The sequence below is a fragment of the Melanotaenia boesemani genome, chromosome 2 (assembly GCF_017639745.1).
Source record: "Melanotaenia boesemani isolate fMelBoe1 chromosome 2, fMelBoe1.pri, whole genome shotgun sequence".
NCBI lineage: Eukaryota > Metazoa > Chordata > Actinopteri > Atheriniformes > Melanotaeniidae > Melanotaenia > Melanotaenia boesemani.
The window spans coordinates 4,543,590-4,566,387 of NC_055683.1; the positions used below are offsets into that span (position 1 = coordinate 4,543,590).

The 22,798-nt window shown below is 41.5% G+C and overlaps 1 protein-coding gene and 1 long non-coding RNA gene across 6 annotated transcripts in view; one reads left to right on the forward strand and one right to left on the reverse strand.

Moving 5' to 3' along the window:
• Positions 1 to 1,272: 1,272 nt before the first annotated feature.
• hdac5 (histone deacetylase 5) overlaps positions 1,273 to 22,798 on the reverse strand; it is an 85,219-nt gene continuing 63,693 nt past the window's right edge. For all 5 annotated transcript variants that reach the window (XM_041999096.1, XM_041999083.1, XM_041999090.1 and 2 more), the window contains 14 exons: positions 21,845 to 21,956; positions 20,423 to 20,556; positions 19,370 to 19,490; positions 19,140 to 19,189; positions 18,951 to 19,058; positions 18,812 to 18,867; positions 17,896 to 17,983; positions 17,605 to 17,724; positions 16,493 to 16,590; positions 10,596 to 10,714; positions 10,372 to 10,505; positions 10,169 to 10,250; positions 9,905 to 10,079; positions 1,273 to 7,522 (listed from right to left, as the gene is read on the reverse strand). In XM_041999096.1, coding sequence (XP_041855030.1) covers positions 7,483 to 7,522; positions 9,905 to 10,079; positions 10,169 to 10,250; positions 10,372 to 10,505; positions 10,596 to 10,714; positions 16,493 to 16,590; positions 17,605 to 17,724; positions 17,896 to 17,983; positions 18,812 to 18,867; positions 18,951 to 19,058; positions 19,140 to 19,189; positions 19,370 to 19,490; positions 20,423 to 20,556; positions 21,845 to 21,956 — 1,437 coding nt within the window. In that variant the 3' untranslated portion in view covers positions 1,273 to 7,482. The remainder of the gene's footprint in view (positions 7,523 to 9,904; positions 10,080 to 10,168; positions 10,251 to 10,371; positions 10,506 to 10,595; positions 10,715 to 16,492; positions 16,591 to 17,604; positions 17,725 to 17,895; positions 17,984 to 18,811; positions 18,868 to 18,950; positions 19,059 to 19,139; positions 19,190 to 19,369; positions 19,491 to 20,422; positions 20,557 to 21,844; positions 21,957 to 22,798) is intronic.
• LOC121648776 lies at positions 1,849 to 20,420 on the forward strand. The gene is made up of 3 exons (XR_006012033.1): positions 1,849 to 1,930; positions 7,310 to 7,315; positions 20,398 to 20,420. It is a non-coding gene; the product is annotated as an uncharacterized LOC121648776 (long non-coding RNA).

Here is a 22,798-nt window from a genome sequence, read left to right on the forward strand (position 1 = left end):
ACTATGTATGAAATGAAAGCTTTCCTGGTGGAACCATGAAGAAAATACGACAAGTATTTGACTTTTCTCTCTTCTTACCATCAAATGTTTGCTTCTGTTGAAGCCGTTTTGAAGGAAAATATTACTGGAAACCCATGATGTCCTGTTTAGAATCTGTATGATACACATCTCTAAAGAGTGAAAGGAGGTTTATGGAAACAGAGGTTCATAACTTCAGGTGTTTTCATTTAGTCGAAGGTCAGTCCGCCAGCCAGACTCTTCTACTATGAGGCTGTAATAGAGGATGTGGTTTAGCAACGTCTGGCTGAAGTCACCTGGATAGAAGCAGATGATCTGAGAATCTCCCGTTCCACCACATCCCAAAGCTGCTCTACTGGACTGAGATCTGGTGGCTGTGGAGGCCGTTGGAGTCCAGAGAATTCATCGTTCTAGAAAGCAGGTGGAGATGATCTGAGCTTTGTAACATGGTGTATTATCCTGCTGGAAGTATTCTATTCTTCTATTCTACAGGCTTTTATCAGACTCTTTTATCCAAAGCGACTTACATTTGACAGTAAGAACAACACAAGCAAGAATTTAAACAAGATGGGACGTCATCATTAAGTCATGACTCCAAGTAGCATCAGAAGGGATGGACATGGTCAGCAACAATACTCAGGTAGGCTGTGGTGGTTTAACCATGTTGGTACTAAGAGGTTCAAAGTGGGCCAAGAAAATATCCCTCACACCATTACACCAGCAGCAGCCTGAAGCATTGACCAGGCAGGATGGATCCATTCCTGTTGTCTTTCTATCATCTCCAACCAGTCTGTCCATTCTCCTCTGACCTCTGACCAGACATCATCATCCGTGATCAACAAGACATCCTGGTCCAGACAACTGCTGCTCACTGGATATTTTCTCTTCTTCAGACCATTCTCTGGAAATCCTGGAGATGTGTGTGAAAATCCCGAGTAAATACCAACAACCGTTCAAAGAGCTTTGCCTCAGAGACTCTGCCTCTCTCAGGTGCTCTTTTTCACATCATTTACTGTTCCAGCCTTCTGTTGCCCTGGCTGAACATTTGGGTGTTTTAAATTTTTGTTTATGAAATTTGTTAATCGTTTGTATTTACATTTCAAACAGCGTACCACCTTTAAAAATACAAACAAACTGGGCTTTTACAAACATGACTGCCTCTGCGTCAGGATTCGGTACTTCGATCCGATGACAAGTTGTTTTGCCCAAACTTTTAACCATGTCTTTGAAAAACAACAGTGGTGCTGGCAGCTGTAAGGGTTTGTGAATTGCTTTATTGAGTTTCCAGACAAATTTAACAACAAGCCCACTTAAAAAAAACAAACAGAAAGAAAACAGATCATCAGGATTAACATCACAACATTAAAGTGAGGATAATAATAAAAAAGGGCTTTATTAAAATGTCCACAAACCCCTGAAATTAAACTGAGTGTGAAGAATCACAATAGTCATCTTCCCTTTTTAAGCTCCTGCAACAGAATCAGGACAAGGAGGAAAAAACAGGCTGAGACTGCGAAAGGTGACAATTATCATCAATATTAGTCACAGTAATAGATTGCTTGAATAGCGTGTATTGCACATGTGTACACATATATGCACTTTATATACACGTGAGTTGGCGGGAACCAGACGTGTTGTGTTGCAACAGGGGAGGATAAGCAGGACGCACACACAGAGGAGTCAGGAATGTGCTTGTGATCCGCTCCAACGAAAAAAAGTCTTCTGAAAACGGACAAAACAAAAGGTAACAGACATACGGTGCCCCCCCCCCCCCCCCAAAAACAGAAGGAGGTGAAAGGAACTGGGACCGGGCCTCACCCTCCCCACCAACACCGCTTCATAGCAGGACACTACATTTACACCACAGTATCAAACATATCAAGAAATATACAGTGTCATCATGTAGAAAAGTGTGTATGTGTGTGAAAATGTGAGTTTTCCTCGGTATGAGTGTGTGGTAGCGACGGTAAAGCCTCGCGACTGAGGAGGGGCCTTAAATACGAGAAGCGTCTCAGTCTGTCAACCCTGTTCACATCGTGTTTTTAGAGTTTGACGATATCAGGATGGGTCGGTCATTTCTGAAGTAAGCCTGATCTCAGAGCTGAACCAATCAGAGCGCAGCGAGCAGCAACCACTACCACAAGTTCATTCACTATGTTTACTGATGTTCTAGGGGGTTGATAAAGCTTGTCAACGTGATCTTTCAAAGGCATTTCTGGTGCTGGATTCCTGCATTCACACAGTTATTTCAGACAATTCGTACATTCGTCCCTTTGCACACCCATCAAGAGTTGTGGGCACCCCCTGAGGTCATACTGAAGCTTTTCTAACTTTCAACTCATTTTTATTTTCATGAATTTCTGCAAAAAGCAACAAAAAAACTAAACTATTTGGCCAAATACGCTGAAGAAGGAAACCTGTCTAAAACTCTGGCTGCTTCTAATTTAAGGATCTCAAGTCTAAAACTGTTAGAAAACCACGTCATTAAATTGTTATTTGGTGGTAAAATTTACAATTGTGCGTAGACAACCAGAGCGAGCCTCCAAACTCTAGGTTAAACTATGTAAGTAAGTGTAAGTTATCAATTTTTACTCAACTCAAGAGGAGCGGTTTTTAGCTCTACAGCATTTATGGTCATGAGTATTAACAACATCTCACAATGGAATTTTAGAAAAATCCAAATAAAAAATTTTAACTTGTGTGAACAAAGAAAAAAAATAGAAAATGTTCTGAAATTTCAGCACCATAAACACATCTTTCTATTAAAAACAACTAAATTTGTCCAGGTTCTGGACCAGACTGGACCTTTCGCGCTGATTAAACCCATATTTGGTCATTTCAGGCTGAAGTTCCAGCCGTGGCCACAAGATGGCGCTGAAATATAAGCATAAACGTTAAAGCATTGAACTGTGGGGTATAAACATCAGGGGTGTAGCAACACATCAATTTTTACATACAGTGATGCATCGACTCATCAAATATCAATACAGTAACTGTTAGTAAGACATGTTAACGAAACAGCATGCTGAAATATTTCCATTCGTTTTGTTCAAACAACCGAAACCAAGAAGTCGTCATATTCAGAGGTGTGGTGCTCTGAGAAAGTCAGACTGTACTACCTTGGTTATGTCCAAAATCCAGGATGTGGTTCAGTCTGTTTTAGTTAACAGAACACATTGATTTTCATTTAAATAGCTGATTACGCTCAGGAGGAAAATTAACCCCCGTTTCCACCGAGGGGTCTGGCTTGGGACGGTTTGGTGCAGCCAACGTAGGCAGGAGGGTATAACTTAGACAAGAAAAAATCCACCGAACATTTAAACGTGGAGCTGTTCCTGCTTTGTTCTTAGTGCCCAGTCGTGTGGGAGGAGACGACTCCTGCTACCGGTCAGTGGATTGCAGCGTGACAAGCTCCACCCTTCTGGGTCAGTTCGGTAAGACTGGGACCAGACGGAAAGCAGGACGGCTGGGATATTCTGGCACCCTTCCCAGTTTTTTGTCCATGGAAACGTACAAAAAGCGCACCGACCCGTCCCGTCGGGAACAGGACCCATTGGTGGAAATAAAAGGTTTATTTAGATTTTCATGACTTAGCTCCTTTTTGTGATTTGATAAGAATGAGAGTTTCTATGATTTCATCTCATATCGATTGCTTTTGTGATATCGGCAAACATCTGAAGAGTCGGTGTATCGTATCAAGGTTAGACTTGTTATTTACACCTCTGATAAACACATGAGCTGCTGCTTGCTCGTCCACACCACGGTATCCCTACTCTACCAACATGTTCAATGGGTCACTTTCGTTTTCAGTTCCCAGTCTGACCAGCAGCCTCAACAGCAGGTTGCATGGATACAATAGCCTCAGCTTTTTTACATTAGTAGAAAAAGATTACACTCAGGTGCCTGGAAACAGGTCAATAAGTCAATCAGTCAGTCCTGGCTATTCATTCCACCGACAGATGATAAGCATACAGCAGTGTTAAAATGGAGCCCCGCCACCTGGATGCTGCAGTCTCTCCTCACGTCCTGTAGTCCCATCACTGTGGTATTGCTTTGAACAGAAGGGACCCAGAGGTAGGGATCATGGGAATTGGAATTAGCGGAGTTGAGGTCTGCATCCAGTAGTTACCTACATGACACCTGTCCACCGTGTACCTGACAGACATGGATAACAGAATGGTCCAGTTTCTTTCACTGGGCGTCGTTACAGTGATTAACCGTAACTAGTTATCCTGTTGACACTGGTGAAGGGTGTGTGTGGAGTTCAGCTTCAACAAACCTTAATATGCCACTGATCCATTTTAAGTGTTGTAATAATAAAAAAAGAAAGAAAATGGGAGTTTGGAGCAACAGCTGATGCCAGCGGCAGCCCATATCAGCATGGAGGGGGTGGGGGCACCAGACCAGAACCAGAACACCTAATGTGAATGCTACGGTGACCGCAGGTCCTGACTGATCAGTTAGGATGGTGTTCATCTTTACTTTTTGACCTATCATGAACACAGCTGACTTTCAGGGATCATTTCATGTAAAACTGCAGAGTTCTGTTGGTGTCTGACGGGTAGGTCGTTTTCCCCGATCCAAACAGCATACCATGTGTTCACTGAGTGGATCCGTAGTCTGGCTGCTCTGTTACAACATAAAAGGGATTTTCTTTATTAATCCACACACATTACCCAACTTGCTGGGATTTTACATGACGGCGGTCTCTGGGATGAAGGGCAGCAGCTGCGGTGGGCAGAATCAAAGCTTTAAAATCACATAAACACTCCCATTAGGCCCAATTTCCAACATTCAGGTTTGGGGAGTAAATATTTAAGTTCCTAATGGTTTGCTATGTAAATACACTGAAGCATGAAGTAGATCCTAAAAATTGGCACGTTTATCGTCAAGTCTTCTCATTTTTCTCATCAAACTGATGAAAATCACAGTTAGCATCTGCAGAACATGCTAGCTAGATAGCGCTAGCATCAGGATATCTACCCCCAAATATACAAGATGCTCAGAGCATCTGTGCCATGTTGGATTTTAAATCTAAGTTTAAAGACATGCTCTCAGCCAGTCTTCCAGTGAGTTTGTGTTTTATCTTCTTTCTGTAACTAATTTTTGGTCCACTTGGTGACGGCTAGCGATGGCCGTAGCGATACTCCAGAGTCAATTCTTATATATCTGACAGTCAAAATATTGGATTCAGTACTTTTTTAAATATCCTGATACCTCCGTTTTAATACTAAGTAAAAGTACAAGTTTTAGGCAACATTATTATGTCAGAGTCACATGACTACGGTGGCCTATCAGATGTCATGATGATGATGAAAATGATGATGCTGTGTTTTAACATTTCACTGGTTTGATGCCGGTTCTTAAGCATTATGTTCTTTCAATTAAAGAAATGTAATTCTATTTAAATCAATCTGTAAACTAATTATTTTTATTATTTCAAAAAGTTTGATTCACTTCTTATTTCTACTTGATTTTTCTTATCAATCTTATTGTTTTGTTTTAATTTTAGAAGAATTTCTTTCAGTATTTATGTTCATTTATATTTTACATTGTCCTGCAATAAAGAAAGTACAATAGCGATTTTCCTTTAGGAGGCAAAACGTGTCCATATTAATATCGGTATTAGTCTCATTATTGGTTTCAATGATAACAACCAATACTTGTGTTGGTTTTGGTGTCATCGGTATCAGTATCAATATTGGTATTGGGTTCAATATTAATATTGGTTTAGTACTAATATTGATATGGTATTAGTATAAATATTGGTATCAACATTAGTAACGGTATTAATATTTGTATCGGTATAGCTATCGATAGGACCGTACACTCGTGGTTTTTGTATAAAGGGAAAAGTGTTGGTAGCAACCAGCCTGCTGAACCAGGACTAATGAACCGAGGGGGGATCAGGTTTTGTGGGCAGATAAATCCTCGACCAACTTTCCTGATGGGACACAAAACCACAACCCCCACACCAAATCCGTCACGATCTTTGACTTAAAAACATCTGTCTGTAGTTGCTGTTGTTCACCTGAGGAGGGCAGCACAGCGCTGGTCCTGCCAGACGAACTGGAGCTCACTGTTCCCCTCCAATAACAACAACAACAACATCCAGCCACCCTCAGCATCTGTAAACAAACAAACAAGCAGGCTGCGATAGCGGCTGACGCCATCGAACCCTGTGCTTACTTCCCATCAAACAGCCAAACCTTAAAAAACATCAAATGATTAAATCCAATCTGAATTGATAAAACACGGTTTACACGCTCTATAGAATATTATTTTTGCTTTTATACAAAAAGAGAAAGTATTTTGTGTTTTATACATAATACGTATGTACAGATATAGAAAAGTGAGCACACTCCGATCTGCTGTGACATGGAGAGTATTTACACCAAACAGGAAATATTACAATAAACAACAACAACAGAAAAGGTGGTCGTTGTGCAGTTTTAAAATCGTGCCACAATCCAACAATCCCCCTTTAGAGAATAAGAAAAAAGGGGCGGGGCTCAGGTCACATGACCCTTCACTAAATCAAGAGACAGAGAGAGAGGACCGATGGAGTTCCATTAGTCGGATGATTTGAACCATGAATCTTGCTGAAGCTGGAAAATCTGAGTATTTACTAACCTGTGATGGCTTCATGGGCTTTTCTTCCCTCAAAAACTCAGTCTGTTGGGAATATCAGCCATGAACATAAGAAAATGTAATTATTAGTCATTATTGAGCAGAATATTTACTCATATCAGCCCTCATGATAGTCTGAATCTCTCTCAGGGTTGCTAACAGTGACATTAGGACAAACTAAGGCCTCCAGATGAAGAAAAGACTGGAACAACAGCAGTGTGTGTGTGATTCTTCAGTCCTGATGGGCTGCTTGGTTTGCTGAGGTGCTGCGGCAGTGATTTGTGATTTCTGATTGGACGGTTTGTTTCTGTGGACAGAAAAAAGGCACCTAGTTCCTCCTCTTCCTCCTCCTCCTGGCTCGTTTACCCCCTCGCCTGAGCTGTCTCTCTAATGCTCTGACGGACGAGCAAGAAGACCAGCCGTCAGCTTGCCGTCTGACGCTCAGAGCAGATACACGTTATTTTCAGAGGAGAAGGGATGAAGGAAAAAAAACGACTGGAGGTTGGAAGAGAGAAGTTCAGTGGTGCTGTGTACAGGTGGTGAAGTATACAAGGGTACCAAAGATGCGTCCGTGCCGACACTCCCGCTGCCTCTGGTTTCCATGGAGATGCTAACAAGTCGTCGGCTCCTCCTTGGGCCGATGAACCAGAAGAAAAGACAGGTCCAAGTTTCTCTCAGGAATCTCCTCCGTCTGCCTCCATCATGTTCTCAGCCAATCAGAGTCCTCCACAACACTGTGTGTATGAACACACTCCATGGAGAATGAGATAAAGGAGGATGAGGAGGTGCTAGAAGGAGGTGATGGTGATTGTGTGCTTCTAGTTTGAGCTCCTCTTATAAAACGGGCTCTTCCTCCATCGGCTCCTCTGTGGACCTGCAGACGGTGAAGAATCAGAAAAAGTTTTAAATTACGTCTCTGTCCTAAATAAACCGATGGTTCCTCTGATCATCGATCACCGACTGCCCTCCGTTCTCTGACACAGCGTTTAAACTTTTTCATTTTTACTTTTCTAAAGTTTAGTTGAATTAAGTTTATTTCACATTGTGCTGCCTCATGTGTGACATGCAGCTCTTAAATAAATGTTAAAGGTCCCATATTATGCAAAATTCACTTTTTAATGGTTTTGGAACAGTCATACTGGTCCCCCCGCATGTGTAGGAGACCCGTAAGTGTGAAACTCTTTCAGGCGCTCTCTCTCCCCCCTGCTCCACCTCTAGGGAAGTAAGCGCTGAAATGAGCTTGTTTGAAAGCGTGTACGTTATGACGTCATAAGGGACAATAACCACTCCCCACAGAGCGATGGACCCGTCTACCGGCTCTCAAAGCCCGCCCTCTAAAAATCACCTAGCGCCCAGTGTTTTTCCCTCTTCGGCAACCCTCGTTAGCGGACATGGCTAAGCGACAGAAGCACTGTTCTGTTTGTGGCTGCATAAATGAACACGAAAACGTTTTTTTACTTCCATCCACTGAACCCACGAGGACTGAGTGGATTAATTTTATTTTTGGAGGAAATGTACCCGGAAAACTTCCAAAGGTTTTGCATGTCTGTGGCCAGCATTTCAAAGAGGACTGTTTCCACAACATGGGGGCATGGAAAGCAGGCTTCGCCAACCGTTTGAAGCTGAAAGCCAGGTTCAATACCAACTGTCCGTGACACAGCTGGAGAGGTAAGAGCTGGCAGTTATTTTATCGTTTCGGCCTTATTAGTCTGATAGCTTGAAAATATATTAGCACTGTTGTAAATGTAGCCAAGTCACTGTTTCTACTGTTTGTATCCGGTGCCATTGTGCATCAGATTGATGAGCGTAGCTAGCTGTGTTCTCCGTGCGTCGCGGTTTGGGTCGGGATATTACTATTGATTTCAGTTACCATGTAAACAGGGGTAACTGTCTGCGTTTGTTTATCCTTCACTACGCTGTAATCAGCGTCTAGTAACCGCTAAGGCCTAACCTGTCAATCACCTCATGACGGGCGATGCGATGGGCGGAGCCAACAGCTGAGCTGCTCCACCAGGGTTCCGCCCACCATAAACGGCACATTTCTGAAGCTGCTAAAAAGAGGGAGGTGAAGAGAAGCCGCTGCACTCAAACTGAGGGTCGATTTGTCCATACCATGGCGGAAATATTTCATTTAGATATTAATGAATGGTCTCAGATTGGGAATAAAGTGTATAATATGGGACCTTTAACACTTGTATCCTCCTCAAATGGTGGCCTTCATGGCCAAAAAATCTGCTATAAAAATCATAAAACATAAATTATTTTTCAGATTTTTTTCTCCCTTAAATCACTGAAACAACATCAGACTAACATGAATTATTTTCTACATAACACATATCAGGGTCTTTGGTTGTGATTAGAGTTTTGGAAATGTCAAAGATTAGCAACAAAATTGATTTGATTGCATTTGTATTTTTATGTAGTCTCAGAAACTCCCTCTAGGGACCTTCGTGGCCAAAAATGCCTTATTAATTTCCAATAAAACAACATACTTTAATCTTAATGTCAATAACGTTTAAAGCCATTCATTCTGTAATGTCAGCATTTTATTTGGAAGAAAAAGCCGTGATTTACATTTTTACTGGATTTCACCAGATTGCTCTGTTTCCTCATTGTAGGCAGATGCAGGAAATTCTGGTGAAGTCATGGGACTAACAGGGGGTGCTACTGGTGATGTGTGTGTGTGTGTGTGTGTGTGTGTGTGTGAGTTTGTGTGTGAGTTTGTGTGTGTGTGTGAGTGAAATAATTTTTGACTATTAAAATGTTGATTAGATATTGGTTTTGAAATTAGTTCTGCAATAAAGTGATAGCAAAATTTCATGCCACCTTAAGAAAAAAATTAAAAGTTGAGAAAAATGTATAAAAATTGCCTGAGAAGGGCATGAGGGTGAACACGACCAGTGAACTGACTGAACTAACCAGTGGCCCCCTCCATTCCACTCTGGGAAGGATACAAAAATAATTTCCATGTGCTTTCTGCAGGGGTTTGTTGTTCCATATCTTCTTTTCTAAATGTATATGCCCAGGAACAGGAACATGGTGCTTGTTCTTACATACTACGTACCACTGGCCTGCGCATGTTCGATAAATACAGTTTGTTTTTTAATCTATCCCAGCAGCAAGTAGGTGACGGGGGTACACACTGGACAGGTCTCCAATCCACTTTGTACTAAATTTATAGGATGGAAGTTAGAACATTTCTTATTAAATGTGATCAGTGCTGCTCTGCCTTACATAACCACGACTGTCTGCTGACCTGCTGGTTTCTGTGTCTTCAGGAACTGGCTGCTCCACGTCGACACTCAGAGAGGCCATGGCACTGACCGTCTCTGCCTCATCCTTCTCTGATTGGCCCTGGGCCCCCAGCGGCCCGTCCAATAGCGAGTGGCCGCTGGTCTGAGTCAAACTCTGGAGACAAGACCAGTGTTTACCTAGCGGGACAGAAAGAGATGGAGATGTAAATAAGAAGATGAAGAGCTGTGGTGTTTCAGCTGAGGGTGTTGATGAAGAAGCTTCTTACTCTGGATCTCGATCACTCTCTCCAGAGAGGCGCAGGCTTTAGGACATGGCTTCTCCTGAGGCCACTGAAACACTGAGTCACACTGACACACACAGACAGGGAGAGACGTGTCATTGACATGTTTTATATCTAGATAAACACTGACAGATGCTTTGTTTGAAGTTTATGATAAAAATGTTAAAGATCATCCCTCTCTCTCTCACCGGGTCTCCCAGCAGCGATGATACACAGGCCTCTGATGCATCACAGATAGCAGTGAGGTCATGACCTCCCTCCAGCGCCATGACAACGCGCCCACCTGCCAGACCCATCAGCAGTTGTGTGAGCTGACCGAAACCTGCCGAAGGTAACATGTTTTAACTGTTTGGGTTCATGCCGCTGAGATGATAAAGGAGCACGATCGCCATGGTAACAACACTGCGCTCACATTTGGCGGAGACGTTATAACCTCCCAGAGGAGACTGATGACCTTCCACTGCATCGAAGCCTGCAGACACCAGGACCACATCTGGGCTGAACTGCTGGGCAATGGGCATCACAACAGTCCTGAACAAGAAGCAGAAAAGATTCAGGACGTGTTTCACCTCATTCCTCAGAGTTTTTATCAACAGTATTTATTTATATAGTAATCCTTTTTATACTGTTAGCCATATGATCTTTGAGTGGGATCATCAGAACCAGCTCAGATTAGTTAAAGCACTGTATATCTGTAAGTTTAGATCTTTGAATGGAGCAGAAAAACAGGGCAGGATCTCATAAGGTCGATCCTACCATTATTGGTATCATTGACATCTTGGTTTTAGCTGGTATCTCTGGCTCTGCATTAGTTTTCTTAATTCCGTTTTATTCTCATATATCTGATAAGACTTTCTCTGTTATGACAAAAAGTTCAATGTTCACTAACATCGTGTCCTTAACCTGTGGAGTTCCACAAGGTTCAGTTCTGGGTCCATTATTATTTTCTTCCTACATGCTTCCTTTAACTGGAACCATTTAATCTTTTAGTGACATGTCTTATTATTTCCATGCTAATGACATTCAGCTATATATGTTTTTAAGCCTCATCAGCTGGATAGGCTGTCCACCCTAGTCCACTGTCTAACCCCGACTGGTGATTGCCTTTCCAGGTATTATCTGTTTTAAACACCGACATGACTAAGACTGATTATAGTGTCTCCTGAATTATATCCTGAAATCCAATTACAACTGTCCAACTACTAAGTCCAGTTTTCATAATCATGGTGTGATTATGGATTCTTCTTCCTGGGTTTCACCTCACATGTAAAATCTCAATTTTACTAAAGGAATATTTCTGAATTGTGACATATGGTTTCCGCAGCTGAACTGGAAAAAATGTTCACGATTTGTGTCATCATGTTTAGATTGTTGTTACCTGTGTACAAGCTAGGACAAATTATTTCCTTCATGCCTTTTTTTATATTCTTTACACTGGCTTCCAGCAAATCGTAGGATTTGTTTTAAAATTCTTATATTAACATACAGAGCACTTAATGACCGGGCCCCAGATTATATATGTCGGATTTTTACAAACTCTGCTGCTTGCTGTCTTCAATCACAAGCTCAGAATTCCAGGTTCACACTGCAGGGCATAATGCTTAATTTTGAGAGTCCGTTCACATTTCCAATTAAATGTGACTTGTATGTGATCTCCTGTATGAACCTTTTGCGCACCACATGTGTCCCGCATGCGTAGAAGACATGACATGACAGTGAATGTGTGTGTGATGTCTTCGTGTTTGCGGAAGTAAACATGGACGGTAACAGTGGAGCGTATGTTGCAGTTTTAAAGTTACTGTCCAACCGTCGCCAGTACATTTTCAATGGCATCGTTTTAGGGAGGAGATCACAAAAGAGGAGAGCCAGATTTGTGGCCATGGCAACATGGCAGCATTGTCTGTACAGAGAAGCATGTGGGTACAGAGCTGCAGCCAGGAGTGGTGGGAAAGTGATGTGGGTTCAGATTGCAGTCGCGTGACAAAAGATCAGATACGTATCGGTTTTAGGACCACATATCCAAGTGGCCTGGGTCACATTTGAAAAAATCCTATCTGTGACTGTACAGGAGAGATAGGAAGAGGTGACATGCAACGAAGGGCCCTGGGCCAGGATTTAAACCTGGGCCACCTGCTTCTGTGGGACGGCTGCCCTACCAGGTGAGTTTAACACCGCCCCCACACAAACCAGTCATTTTTTCATCTTTTCTTTTTTCTCCTGAAACACAACATTTTTGTGATGTTTTAATGAGTGAGTCCACATCGTGCTGATAGAACTAAGCAAGCTTCATCCTGCATTATGTGCATCTGACATTGTTGAGCTGAGTGAAACACGGGCGTGTTGCTCTGGTCTGTTGCTTCCATCAAAGGTGCAACGTTACCTGATCAATCTCACACACCGATGGCACTGGATGCTAATAAGTCAATGCTGCAATACCTGTTTAAATACATTACAACCTCACTTACATAAAGACTGACAGAAAAAAACTGTAATATAAGTACACTTTTATACACTTCCTCTGAGTTTTTAAAGGGTATCCCATCAAGTTTAGTCATACAAGAGATGCACTTGAGCAGTGAGCAGTCATTATGTAATATAATACACAAAACGAACTTGTGGCTTCACGTATTCCATCGAAATTTTTGTGCAGTCAATTTCTGTGCTACACATGCACATTAACCAAGGGTAGCTATTCTGACAACATATGCCAAACCGACACCTGTTGTTGCGCCTAACTATTGCTAAAACCTTTTCCTGAAGATTCCATGGATATGTGTGTGATACGTGTTTGATTTATTTATGGTTAGATAAAAGGGAGTTGAGATAATTTTGTTTGGTTACTTGAATTAATAGATACAGAATGGTTTTAAAAGTATGAAGTAGCCATGGAGAGAGGAGAAAAAAGCCCTGAATGTGGGAAAAACATGCACTGAAAATCCTGATAATCATTTACTAATTGAATCAAAGCACACCCCTAGTTAATCAGGTACACGTGACTGTGTAATAAACCTTTGTTGGTGTGATACGTTATCCAGCCTTAAGCTATATGTCCTCTTTAAGTTTATTTATCTTTACTTGCATCTCTACATCTTATTTAACCTCCCTGTTGTGCCAAAGGCACTTAACTCTAATTGCACCTCTGTTCATGCGTCCCTCACGTGTTGAATGCAGGCGGTGCAGTTGCGATCTGCGCCCACTAGATGGAGCCAGAGACCACCAGATTCATTTAAAATCTCTTTACAATCCTTTACTTGGCTGGATTTTGTTGATTTATGGCTTATTTGGTGTGATTGACTAAGTTAATATATTTCCAGTCAAGTATTTCCCATGTTTATTATTTATTTTGTAATGTCATACAATTGTACAGTATTAATGATATTATTTTGTACTTTATTTCACACACACACACAGGGTCCAAAATTAACACTCGCCAGGCGCCAAATGCCAGTAAATTTTCTGTTTGGAAGTAAATCTCAGAGGGCTATCCGCCATGCGGTGAGTAAATGTTTGTACCAAATTAGTTATGTTTTTCAGTCTTTATGTTTTCAGTCTTCCTTTTGGTGGATTTCATCTTCATGTTCCTGCATGTATGAACGACGCGCAGGTACACGAACATACACTGACGCAAACACTTGCATGTGACACGAGAACGCGCACCCACTATTTCAGTTCTGTTTACCGTTTAGCTCAGGCTTATTAAGTTGGGTAAATATGTGGAGATTTTTTAGCAGGAGCTGGCCAGCTTTTCAAAAGAAAGCACGGTGAACTGGAGGATAAATCAGCAGGACCAACCAGAAAGTTTGGTGAAAAGTGACGGTCTGGCTATATGGCGGTACGATTCCAGTGCCATGCTAATGAGCTGTTCCGTGTGTCGCCAGCATGCTAAATAGAGGAACAGAAACAACTCATTTGTGATAGCGTTAACAGTATGAAGCTGGCGAGCCTCCAGGAACATGAACACGGTAAATGCCACATTGCCTGCGTCCTTGTCCCGGGTTTAATCTGAGGCTCTACTCGCGACACCCTCAGTGACGGTGCTAATAACAATGTCGGAGCAAACAAGCTCGAAAATTAAAATAATGAACGTACATGCCATTGGCAAGAAGGCGAAGCCATTTCCGACTTCGAGTCGACGTGAGAATGTGTAAAACTTTTGCTTCTTTGAAAAGTCCATATAATTACACTCAGAGATGTAACGTGGCTGAGTAACTTTACAAAACAAAGAAAAATTTTCAAGAAAAATGCCACGCCGTCAGTTACATTTGATAACATATTTGCTTAATAATTTTTAATGAATTAGATTTTTGTTTGTTTTTACAGTTTGGGTGACTGGATTTGACTTGGTGCTGTCTAGCATCCATTGGAACAGGGACTTATTTCCGATTCTCCCGGAATCGTTCAAATTTTAAAATTTCGATTCCTAATTTCGATCCCTGATCTGCTGACCGGAAGATGAAGCCGCCGAACACCAACAAAGAAGAATCTGCCGGAAGTGTTTGCATTACCATGGCACATGGTGATTGGCCACACTTGTGATTGGCATGAATGACAGCCTATCATCACTGACGCTGTGTCCGAATGTCCACCCTACTCCCTAACCCCTCCTTTACTACATAGGGCTGCACTATATAGCACACTACATAGTGACTCATTCTCTTGGCGATTGAGACATGAAGCTGCCTATTATTTCCTTGCTGCAAACCATGTGACTACCAGGCGTCACCATGGCAACCACAACACATGTCAAGTTCTCATTCCAAATCCAATCCAAAGTTGTGTGTAAATATTATTTTTATTCCTTATGTTGTATTTTATTCTTTGCTGCATATCAACTCAATAAAAAATGTTTTTTCGCCTCCTTGCACCATGTTGAGCTTCTGCCCGCAATGCATTGTGGTCCATATTGACCCGTCTAGTGACCATCGATGCTCACTACTTTTCAAGATGCTTTGTGGTTAATTTTAAGTGCTCTACTTTTTTCTCTCTGGACATTCTGACACCCCTACAAAATGCCGTGCCAGACTTTTTCCAGCCGCAAAGAAAAGGAGCGCATGCGTTTTGGCTAGTCAAGCAGGAAGCGCTTGTTGTGCATCTCCAGGTGTCCTGGGATAAAAATGCCACATAAAACAGTGGGGACACTTTTTTTTTTTGGCCAGAAAGGTGAGGAATACAAACGTACCCAACAACACTGAAAGCAAATTTGATTTTATATATGAAGAAGGAGTTTACAGACAGACATTCATAAGGATTTTACTGGAAAAATACATAACTTGGAATAATTTTGTGAAAACTATTTTTGATATTTTTTATCACTGGACCCTTCTGTGGAAAAGTAATACAGTAGATCATTAATAGATGATCATGTGACGTCATTACTACAAAACAGGTAGGAAGTCCCGTTAGTTTTGTTGCTGCCATAGTGTTTCTTTTACTAACTGTGTTTTGGAGTTTAGAAGTACTGTAAAATAAATTATGTGGCTCGATTGCAGAGAATCTAAGCTTTCTAACAAGGTATAGCATGCCTACACTGAGAAAACTTATCTGAGAAGTTTTGAAGCTTATCGAACAAAACGGCGAGCAGGTCGCCGACAACCAGGTGGGAAAACGTAAACTTTTTTTACCCTGACTCTTAAAAGAATCGTCATCAGAAATGGAATAGTTCAAATTCAAATGATGCCCAACCCTAGTCCTGTCCCTCCCTCCCTCCAGTGCTGAATGTGAAAGAGGTTTCATCACAGTGAAACAGGTCAAAGCCGACAGGCGGTCCAATCTAAGCCCTGAGACTATGACTTCCACTTTCAGTTTGGATACAACACAACATAGTATTTTAGAAAATAGTGTGTGTAGAGGTATGTGTGTGTAAAATAATTTAATATTTTGGCCATTAAAAAATATGTTTGGCCAGTGGACTTTTTTATCTCCCAGACAACTTGGCCAGTGAGTCAAAAAGCTAATTTCGTACACTGCACACACACATATACACACTCCACCACCATCCTGTAGACCATGGCTACCCAATCCAGTCCTACGAGGGCCACAATCCAGCAGGTTTTCCATGTATCCTTGCTCTCACACACCTGACTCAAATGAATGACTCATTGTGATAGGCTGTTAGCACCATTTGATTTGATTCCGGTCTGTTGGAACAGAAATGTATTGAAGACCTGCTGGATTGTGGCCCTTGTAGTCCCAAACCAAGTAGACCAACTTTACGATTAAAGCGTGCTTAAGTTAACTTCTCCGTGCCCTTCTCTCTGACCGGAGCAGACCAGCAACATCCCCCCCGAGTGTCCCACTCTATCACATTACCTGAAGGCAGTGAGGTACTCCACATCACCCATCGGGGGCTCCACTCCTCCGGTCCACGCTATGTTCACATTAAAGCCGACTCCTGGACCCGACCCCACCTGCAGACAGAAAAGAAGAGATAATGAAAAAATGCTGAGGTGTGGCGTGTTTAGTCTATGACATGAAAATATAAATATGAACATGTGTGTTTGTAGTTAGCTCATAGCAGCCATCTTTGTCGTGTCTGAAGCTTTTGATATGTTTAAAGTTTCTTTCCATGATGTTTACGTGTATTTATTATTTTCTCTTGTGGCTTGTTGTATTTCTTACTGCCGACCTGAGCCGCTGACTTGGAAAAAAGTGTTTAAAACTTTTATTTATTTATTAAATAAAGGTGAAATAAATGATTAACAGTGTAAAAAGTATTTACAGGGTTATATATATAACATTTCTACATCATGTTCAGTAACATTCGGCTGCACAGTGAGAACTGATAAATCTGTGGAGGTGTTTCCAGCTGGTAGTAAGATGTTCTCCTTTTCCATCAGTTCCTTCTCCTGTTGTTAAAGACAGATAAAAACTGAGATGTGCTGTGTAGAAGTGCCACAGCCAGATGTCTCCGTTCTTTAAATACAGTTTACAGCTGGTTGTGGTCGCTTCACTCGTCACTGTGGCTTGTAGAGCTTTCGGCTCTCTCTGCATCTGTTACGGATTTTTTAGGCTCTTCTTGGTTCCCTCTTATCTTTCAGCTCTGCTACAAAGAACCAGTGATCATGACGCTTTGCGTTCAGGTAATATTTCCTGTACGAACTTAGAAAACAAGCTTTTGGTGTTGCCCCTCCTGCAGCCTGGAACTCATTACAATCTGTAACAAATCCTTTCATTTCATCCGCGAGGAGATATTGATCAGTGTGTGTTTAACTGTTTCTGACCTCACAGTAATATTTTGGTAAAGTATTGCTTGTTAATTTATGTTTTTTTTTATTTTTGAATCGTGCTGCTGACCTCTTGACCAGGTCGCCCTTGACTGGGATTTTAACCTGGTTAAATAAAGGTTTAATAATAATAATAATAAAAACGCGCTGGCTTGTCTGTCAGCTTTATATGTTATAAAGAGCTGTTTGTGTTTGTACCTCCTCTGGTGCTCCGCTGCCAGGGAAGAAATTTCCATCATCGTACCGATGGAGGGAGATGTAGAGGACGTTGGGATCATTGTAGAAGGCTTGCTGGGTGCCGTTGCCATGGTGAATGTCCTGCCATGATGGGTCACAGAGGCATCAGAGACAAGGTCGGCGCAAGAAGTTTTATTTTTATCCTCAAAAAATATGAAATGTGGTAACAATAAGTTTACACTTTGCTTTTATAGTGAATAAGTATGTTTATGGGAAAACAATAATGGTTTTAAAAAGGTGTTTTCTGCTCACCCAGTCCACAATGAGGATCTTTCCCACTCCCAGTTTCTGCTGCAGCAGCTTTGCAGTGATGGCGACTGAATTGAAGAAACAAAACCCCCTGTACATGTAAACAAACACACACACACATTCAGGACATCATCCAGATTTACACATTTGAAGCATCAGGTTCTGTTAGAATAATCGATGGTGAGAAAACTGAGCTACAAATGATGCTAACAATGCAATAATGTCAGTAACAAGAATCTCTGTTGGAGAAGTTATTGATTTGAAGAAGGCATTAATCATGACATGCTGCTAAATAAGGACATGTTTAAACCCAGCAACAGGTGTGTCATCGTTGTTAAATATAACATGTGGGGTACCACAAGGTTCAGTATTAGGCCCAAATAGTTTGTACTGTATTTGAACAACGTACAGTACCAGTCAAAAGTTTGGACACACTCCCATTAAATCCAGTGGAGAAGTGTGTCCAAACGTTTGACTGGTTCTGTACGTGAAATGTCTTACATGTTGAAATACGTCGAGTATCCTCAGCAGCTTCTGGAGGTTCAACACCGAAATAAGAAAACTAAAATAAAGATTTGACATGAATTTGGAAACCGAAGCAGCATGATTAGAAAAACTTTTTGTATTTCCATTTCCATAGAGTTATGGTCAACTAAATAAAAAAATTTTAAAAACTGTTTTTACCACACAGAGAAGAGTGCGGGTGGGTTTGAATGGATTTAAAACAAAACTAAAAAAAAAAAAAAAAATTCAGAAAGCAGTACAACTGTGGAGGACGTGTTGTTCTGATGGGAAAATTGATTGGCTTTAAATTCAGTGAGGTGTGTTAATCCAGTAATCCAGGCGATGAGGGGTCATGAAGTATTTTAGTAGCAGCTGGTTTGATCAGGTAAGAAAGGAAGGAGGAGGAGGTACTGACATGGCTGTGGACTCCTCCGCATGGTGACCTGGTGGACGGACGACTGCGAAGCCATTCTGGGAAAACCAGAAACACATTCAGAGGGTGAAGGTCAGCTCACTTTATGATGTTTAAGTTCACATCTGAGAATTTGTGTTACCTTCAGCTCCCCTGAGGCCACTTTGAAGGCCAGCTCAATTACCGAGCCCACCGCCATGCGGACCGCCGCTGAGGAGTGCATCTCATTCCACACGGTGTCGCTGTCCACCTGCAGGGGGCAGCACAGAGCTCAGGCCAAGAAACTCAATTACAAGAGATCAACTCACTGGGACAGAGATGAAAGTCTCACCCCGATTCCTCCACAGGGAAGAACGGCGTACATCTTCTGACTGATGGGACCTGAGAAAAGAAATCTCACATCAGGTTTCTGTAGCAAAGAAGCAGCAGGAGCCCAAAAACTAAAGGTTTCTACTGGAAACAACAAGAACATCCATCATAACTAAACACTGATAGAGGTTTGTGTTTGCATTAAGAGTAAAAGAAGACAGCTGCAGGACCCGCAGGCAGATAGATCGTTACCTAGAAGCTTCTTGTGGTCCAGTTTATGCCGATTGAGTGGACTGGTTCCGTACAGCAGAGTGTGGAACTCTGAATGGACCGACTGGATTTCATCCAGAGATGCTTTCCGCCCGCGAATCCTCTGCAAACAGTCAGAACCAGCACCTCTGTGAGGTCTAAATTATCTCACGGTTACACACAGGAAGCTAATAATTTAACCTTTGTGTCCTCCTCAAAATTACTCTGGTGATTTTATAGCCTTTTTGTCACCAAACAGGCTTCAAGATTGAATGTTGTCATCATTTCATGGCTGCAGCTGGAGCGAAAGCTCACTGCAAATTTCCCCTAGTGGCACAATAAAATGAACCTTGATCAAACATCTTTTTTTTTTTTTCCTGAATCTCTTAAACAACTTTAGAGATGCCCCAAAAACCAACAAATATTTAACCATTTTCAGGAGTTTAACCCTTTAAATGACAGTTCGATTATCTGAATAGTATTTATTTAAAAGAAATCTACAAAATATTAATTATCTTCCATATAATAAATATGAGGAGGATGGGTCTTTAGTTGTGATTAGACACGTTAATATGTGAAAGATTTGAAACAAAAATTCTTTGATTGCATTAGTATTCTTTATGTAGAGTCAGAAACTCCTTCTGGTGGCCTTCGTTCCCAAATATGCCCCATTGACTTTAATTACGACATTTTTTAATCTCACAGTCATTTAAGTTTAACATCTTTCACTCTTTAATTCCAGCATTTCATCTGAAGGAAAAATAGTTATATTTGACATTTTTCTGGATTCTACCAGATTCAACTGAATCTGTATAGATTGTAGCTCGATCTGTGAAACTCTGCTTTTCACCAGTCATGTAATGGAGCTGTGTGGCCAGCAGGGGGCACCGAGAGGGATTTCTGTGTGTGTCTGAAATCATTTCTGATTAATAAAATGTTGATTTAGAAATTATTATAGAAAAACACAAACACAACAATTTGGTGCACCTGCCATGTGAAGCCGCAGCTCTGATCAGCATAGTAAAATTAAGTGTGTGTGTGTGTGTGTGTGTGTACCTCACAGCGACCCAGTAAGCCCGTCTCCTGCAGTCTGGACCAGATGCTCTGGACTCTCCCAGCATGCTCTGGGTGAATGTGAGCATTTCCACACACACACTGATGCTTCAGCATCAGACTGTCGTACACGAGGCCTGAGAGAAGACGGAGGTATACGATGAGCTCAGATTCCTTATTAACTAACGACCGTGAGGATGATGTTGGAGGAGGAGAAACTACATGTTTAATGATGGAAATCATTTCCAATGCAGGACTAACAGGAGGTGCAGTAACAGAGAGGCGCCACAAGATGTCAGCAGCTACAAGCCAAACAGCAAACATGACGCTGGTTTGAAGGAATCAAACTAAATAAAAATCAACTGGATCATGTGAATCAGGACATAAATTTAATATTAAATATGCTGTATGAGTTTAAACTGATTTAAGATCTTATTCATTAAAAAAAACTTGTTACTTATTATTTACTCATCCTGTATTTAAATGATATCGATCTCTCACCGACGTCTCTGCTGATTGGAGGAACAGTTGATCAAAGTTATCTTTCTTACAGGATTTCCTCTTATATTAACATTTGTGAGAATTTAACCAGCTGTTATTAACGGAGGGAGGAATTCACTTTAAAAAAAAACAAACAAAACTGAAATAATGAGATAATTTTACGTATTATTTTCTGTTTTTCTGAACTAGACAAATTTCCTTTAACAATTTTAAGTCATTTTTTCTGAATATTGAAAGAAATATATTTTTAGGAATTAACGAGACAATCCGAAGCTCCCTGAGAAGCTCTCAGCGAAAAATAAAATAGTGAATATTCTCCATGACAAACAGTTTTGGCAATAAAAATGCAGAAATGAACTAAAGTTTATGAGTTTTTATTGAGCCTGACATGCTAAACATCTGTGAGCAGACGAGTTTTAGCTTCTGGAGCTGCAGGACGGTGGCGGAAAAGCAGCAGAGACAGATGAGTGTCAGCATCATCATCTCTGAGGAATAAAAATGAACTAATACATGAAAGAAACTACAGACACAGCGAAGCCTCTTGTAGATGGAGACACCTCCACCCCCATTCTGTGACATCAGTGTTTCTGCATTTATGTTTTAGCTTATAAACTTACAGATTTTATTGAAAACTTATCAAACTATTGTTAAATTTTACATAAAATTTACATTTTTTTTCTCTCACATACTCCATGGAGGACGCAGACCCCATCGGTTAGAGGACGGAAACAGTTTTACAGTAAAAGTCTACAAGTGAAGGAAACTTATTGAGAGAAAAGAAAATAGAGCCAAAAAAAAAAAAAAAAACAGGAGCGACCAGAGACTCAGCTCCCTGTTGCTAGGTAACAAGCGTGGAGGCTGACAGTATGTGGATTAACACCTTCAAACACTTAACCAATCAGAAGCCACATGTACATCACTGACCAGTAGTGAAGAGATGTTTGATGGGATTGACGGTGGCAGCTGGAGAGGACTTGGCTCTTCCCAGAGGTCTGTGGGGCAGCGAGGACTGAAACACACCCAGCTGCTGCAAAGGCTGATGGGAGAGACAGAAATTCATCTCAGGATGATTCAGAAATCTGTTCATTCACTGCAGAAGGCGGAGGTGTGTTTATGTGTGCTTCAAAAAAAAAAAAACTACGATTAAAACCAAAACACCTTCTGTCTGCGTCACACTCTGAAAAACACGACTAATCCAACCTGGTTCATTCAGAAAAATGTGTGATTTAACGGAGAAAGTGATTGATAAAAACTGAAGATATAATTCATCACCTCAGTGTGTGTTTAAGCTTTGTTTGACCACACACACACACACACTCTGCAGCAGCTATATATAGGGAGTGTTGCTGCGCTCCCTGCTGAGAACTGGGTGACTCATCATGCGTGGGTGGACACTCAAACACACACACTTGAAGATACGCAGACATATCGACACACACACACACCGAGCGGTGAGTCCAGTGGTTGAGTCACCCGCTGGTGATGTCACTGCAGCGTCAACAGTTGTGTGTGGGTTTATTTGTGTGTGTGTTTGAGTCTGTGGGTTCAGGTTGGACTGGGCGAACGGCAGCAAAGGTTTTTCTTTGTCTTTCAGACCCAAACAGTCGAGGATAAAACTTAAAAATCCCACGTTAGTGAATGTCTGATCTTTGTGCTGTGCTGAGTCCAGTTAAATGTAGTCACACATCTTTGATAGAATCAGAGAAGACATTATGGACGCCACAAGATCAAAGCAAACCCTGCCTTTAATAGATGATAGATGATTGGGGGGGGGGGGGGGGACTCAAGGAGGCAGAAAGTAAGAGGGTCAATGGGCTGCAGCCATAGCAGAACAAACAGCATTTATTTAACACCGTGAACATCTCAAGAAATCTTTGA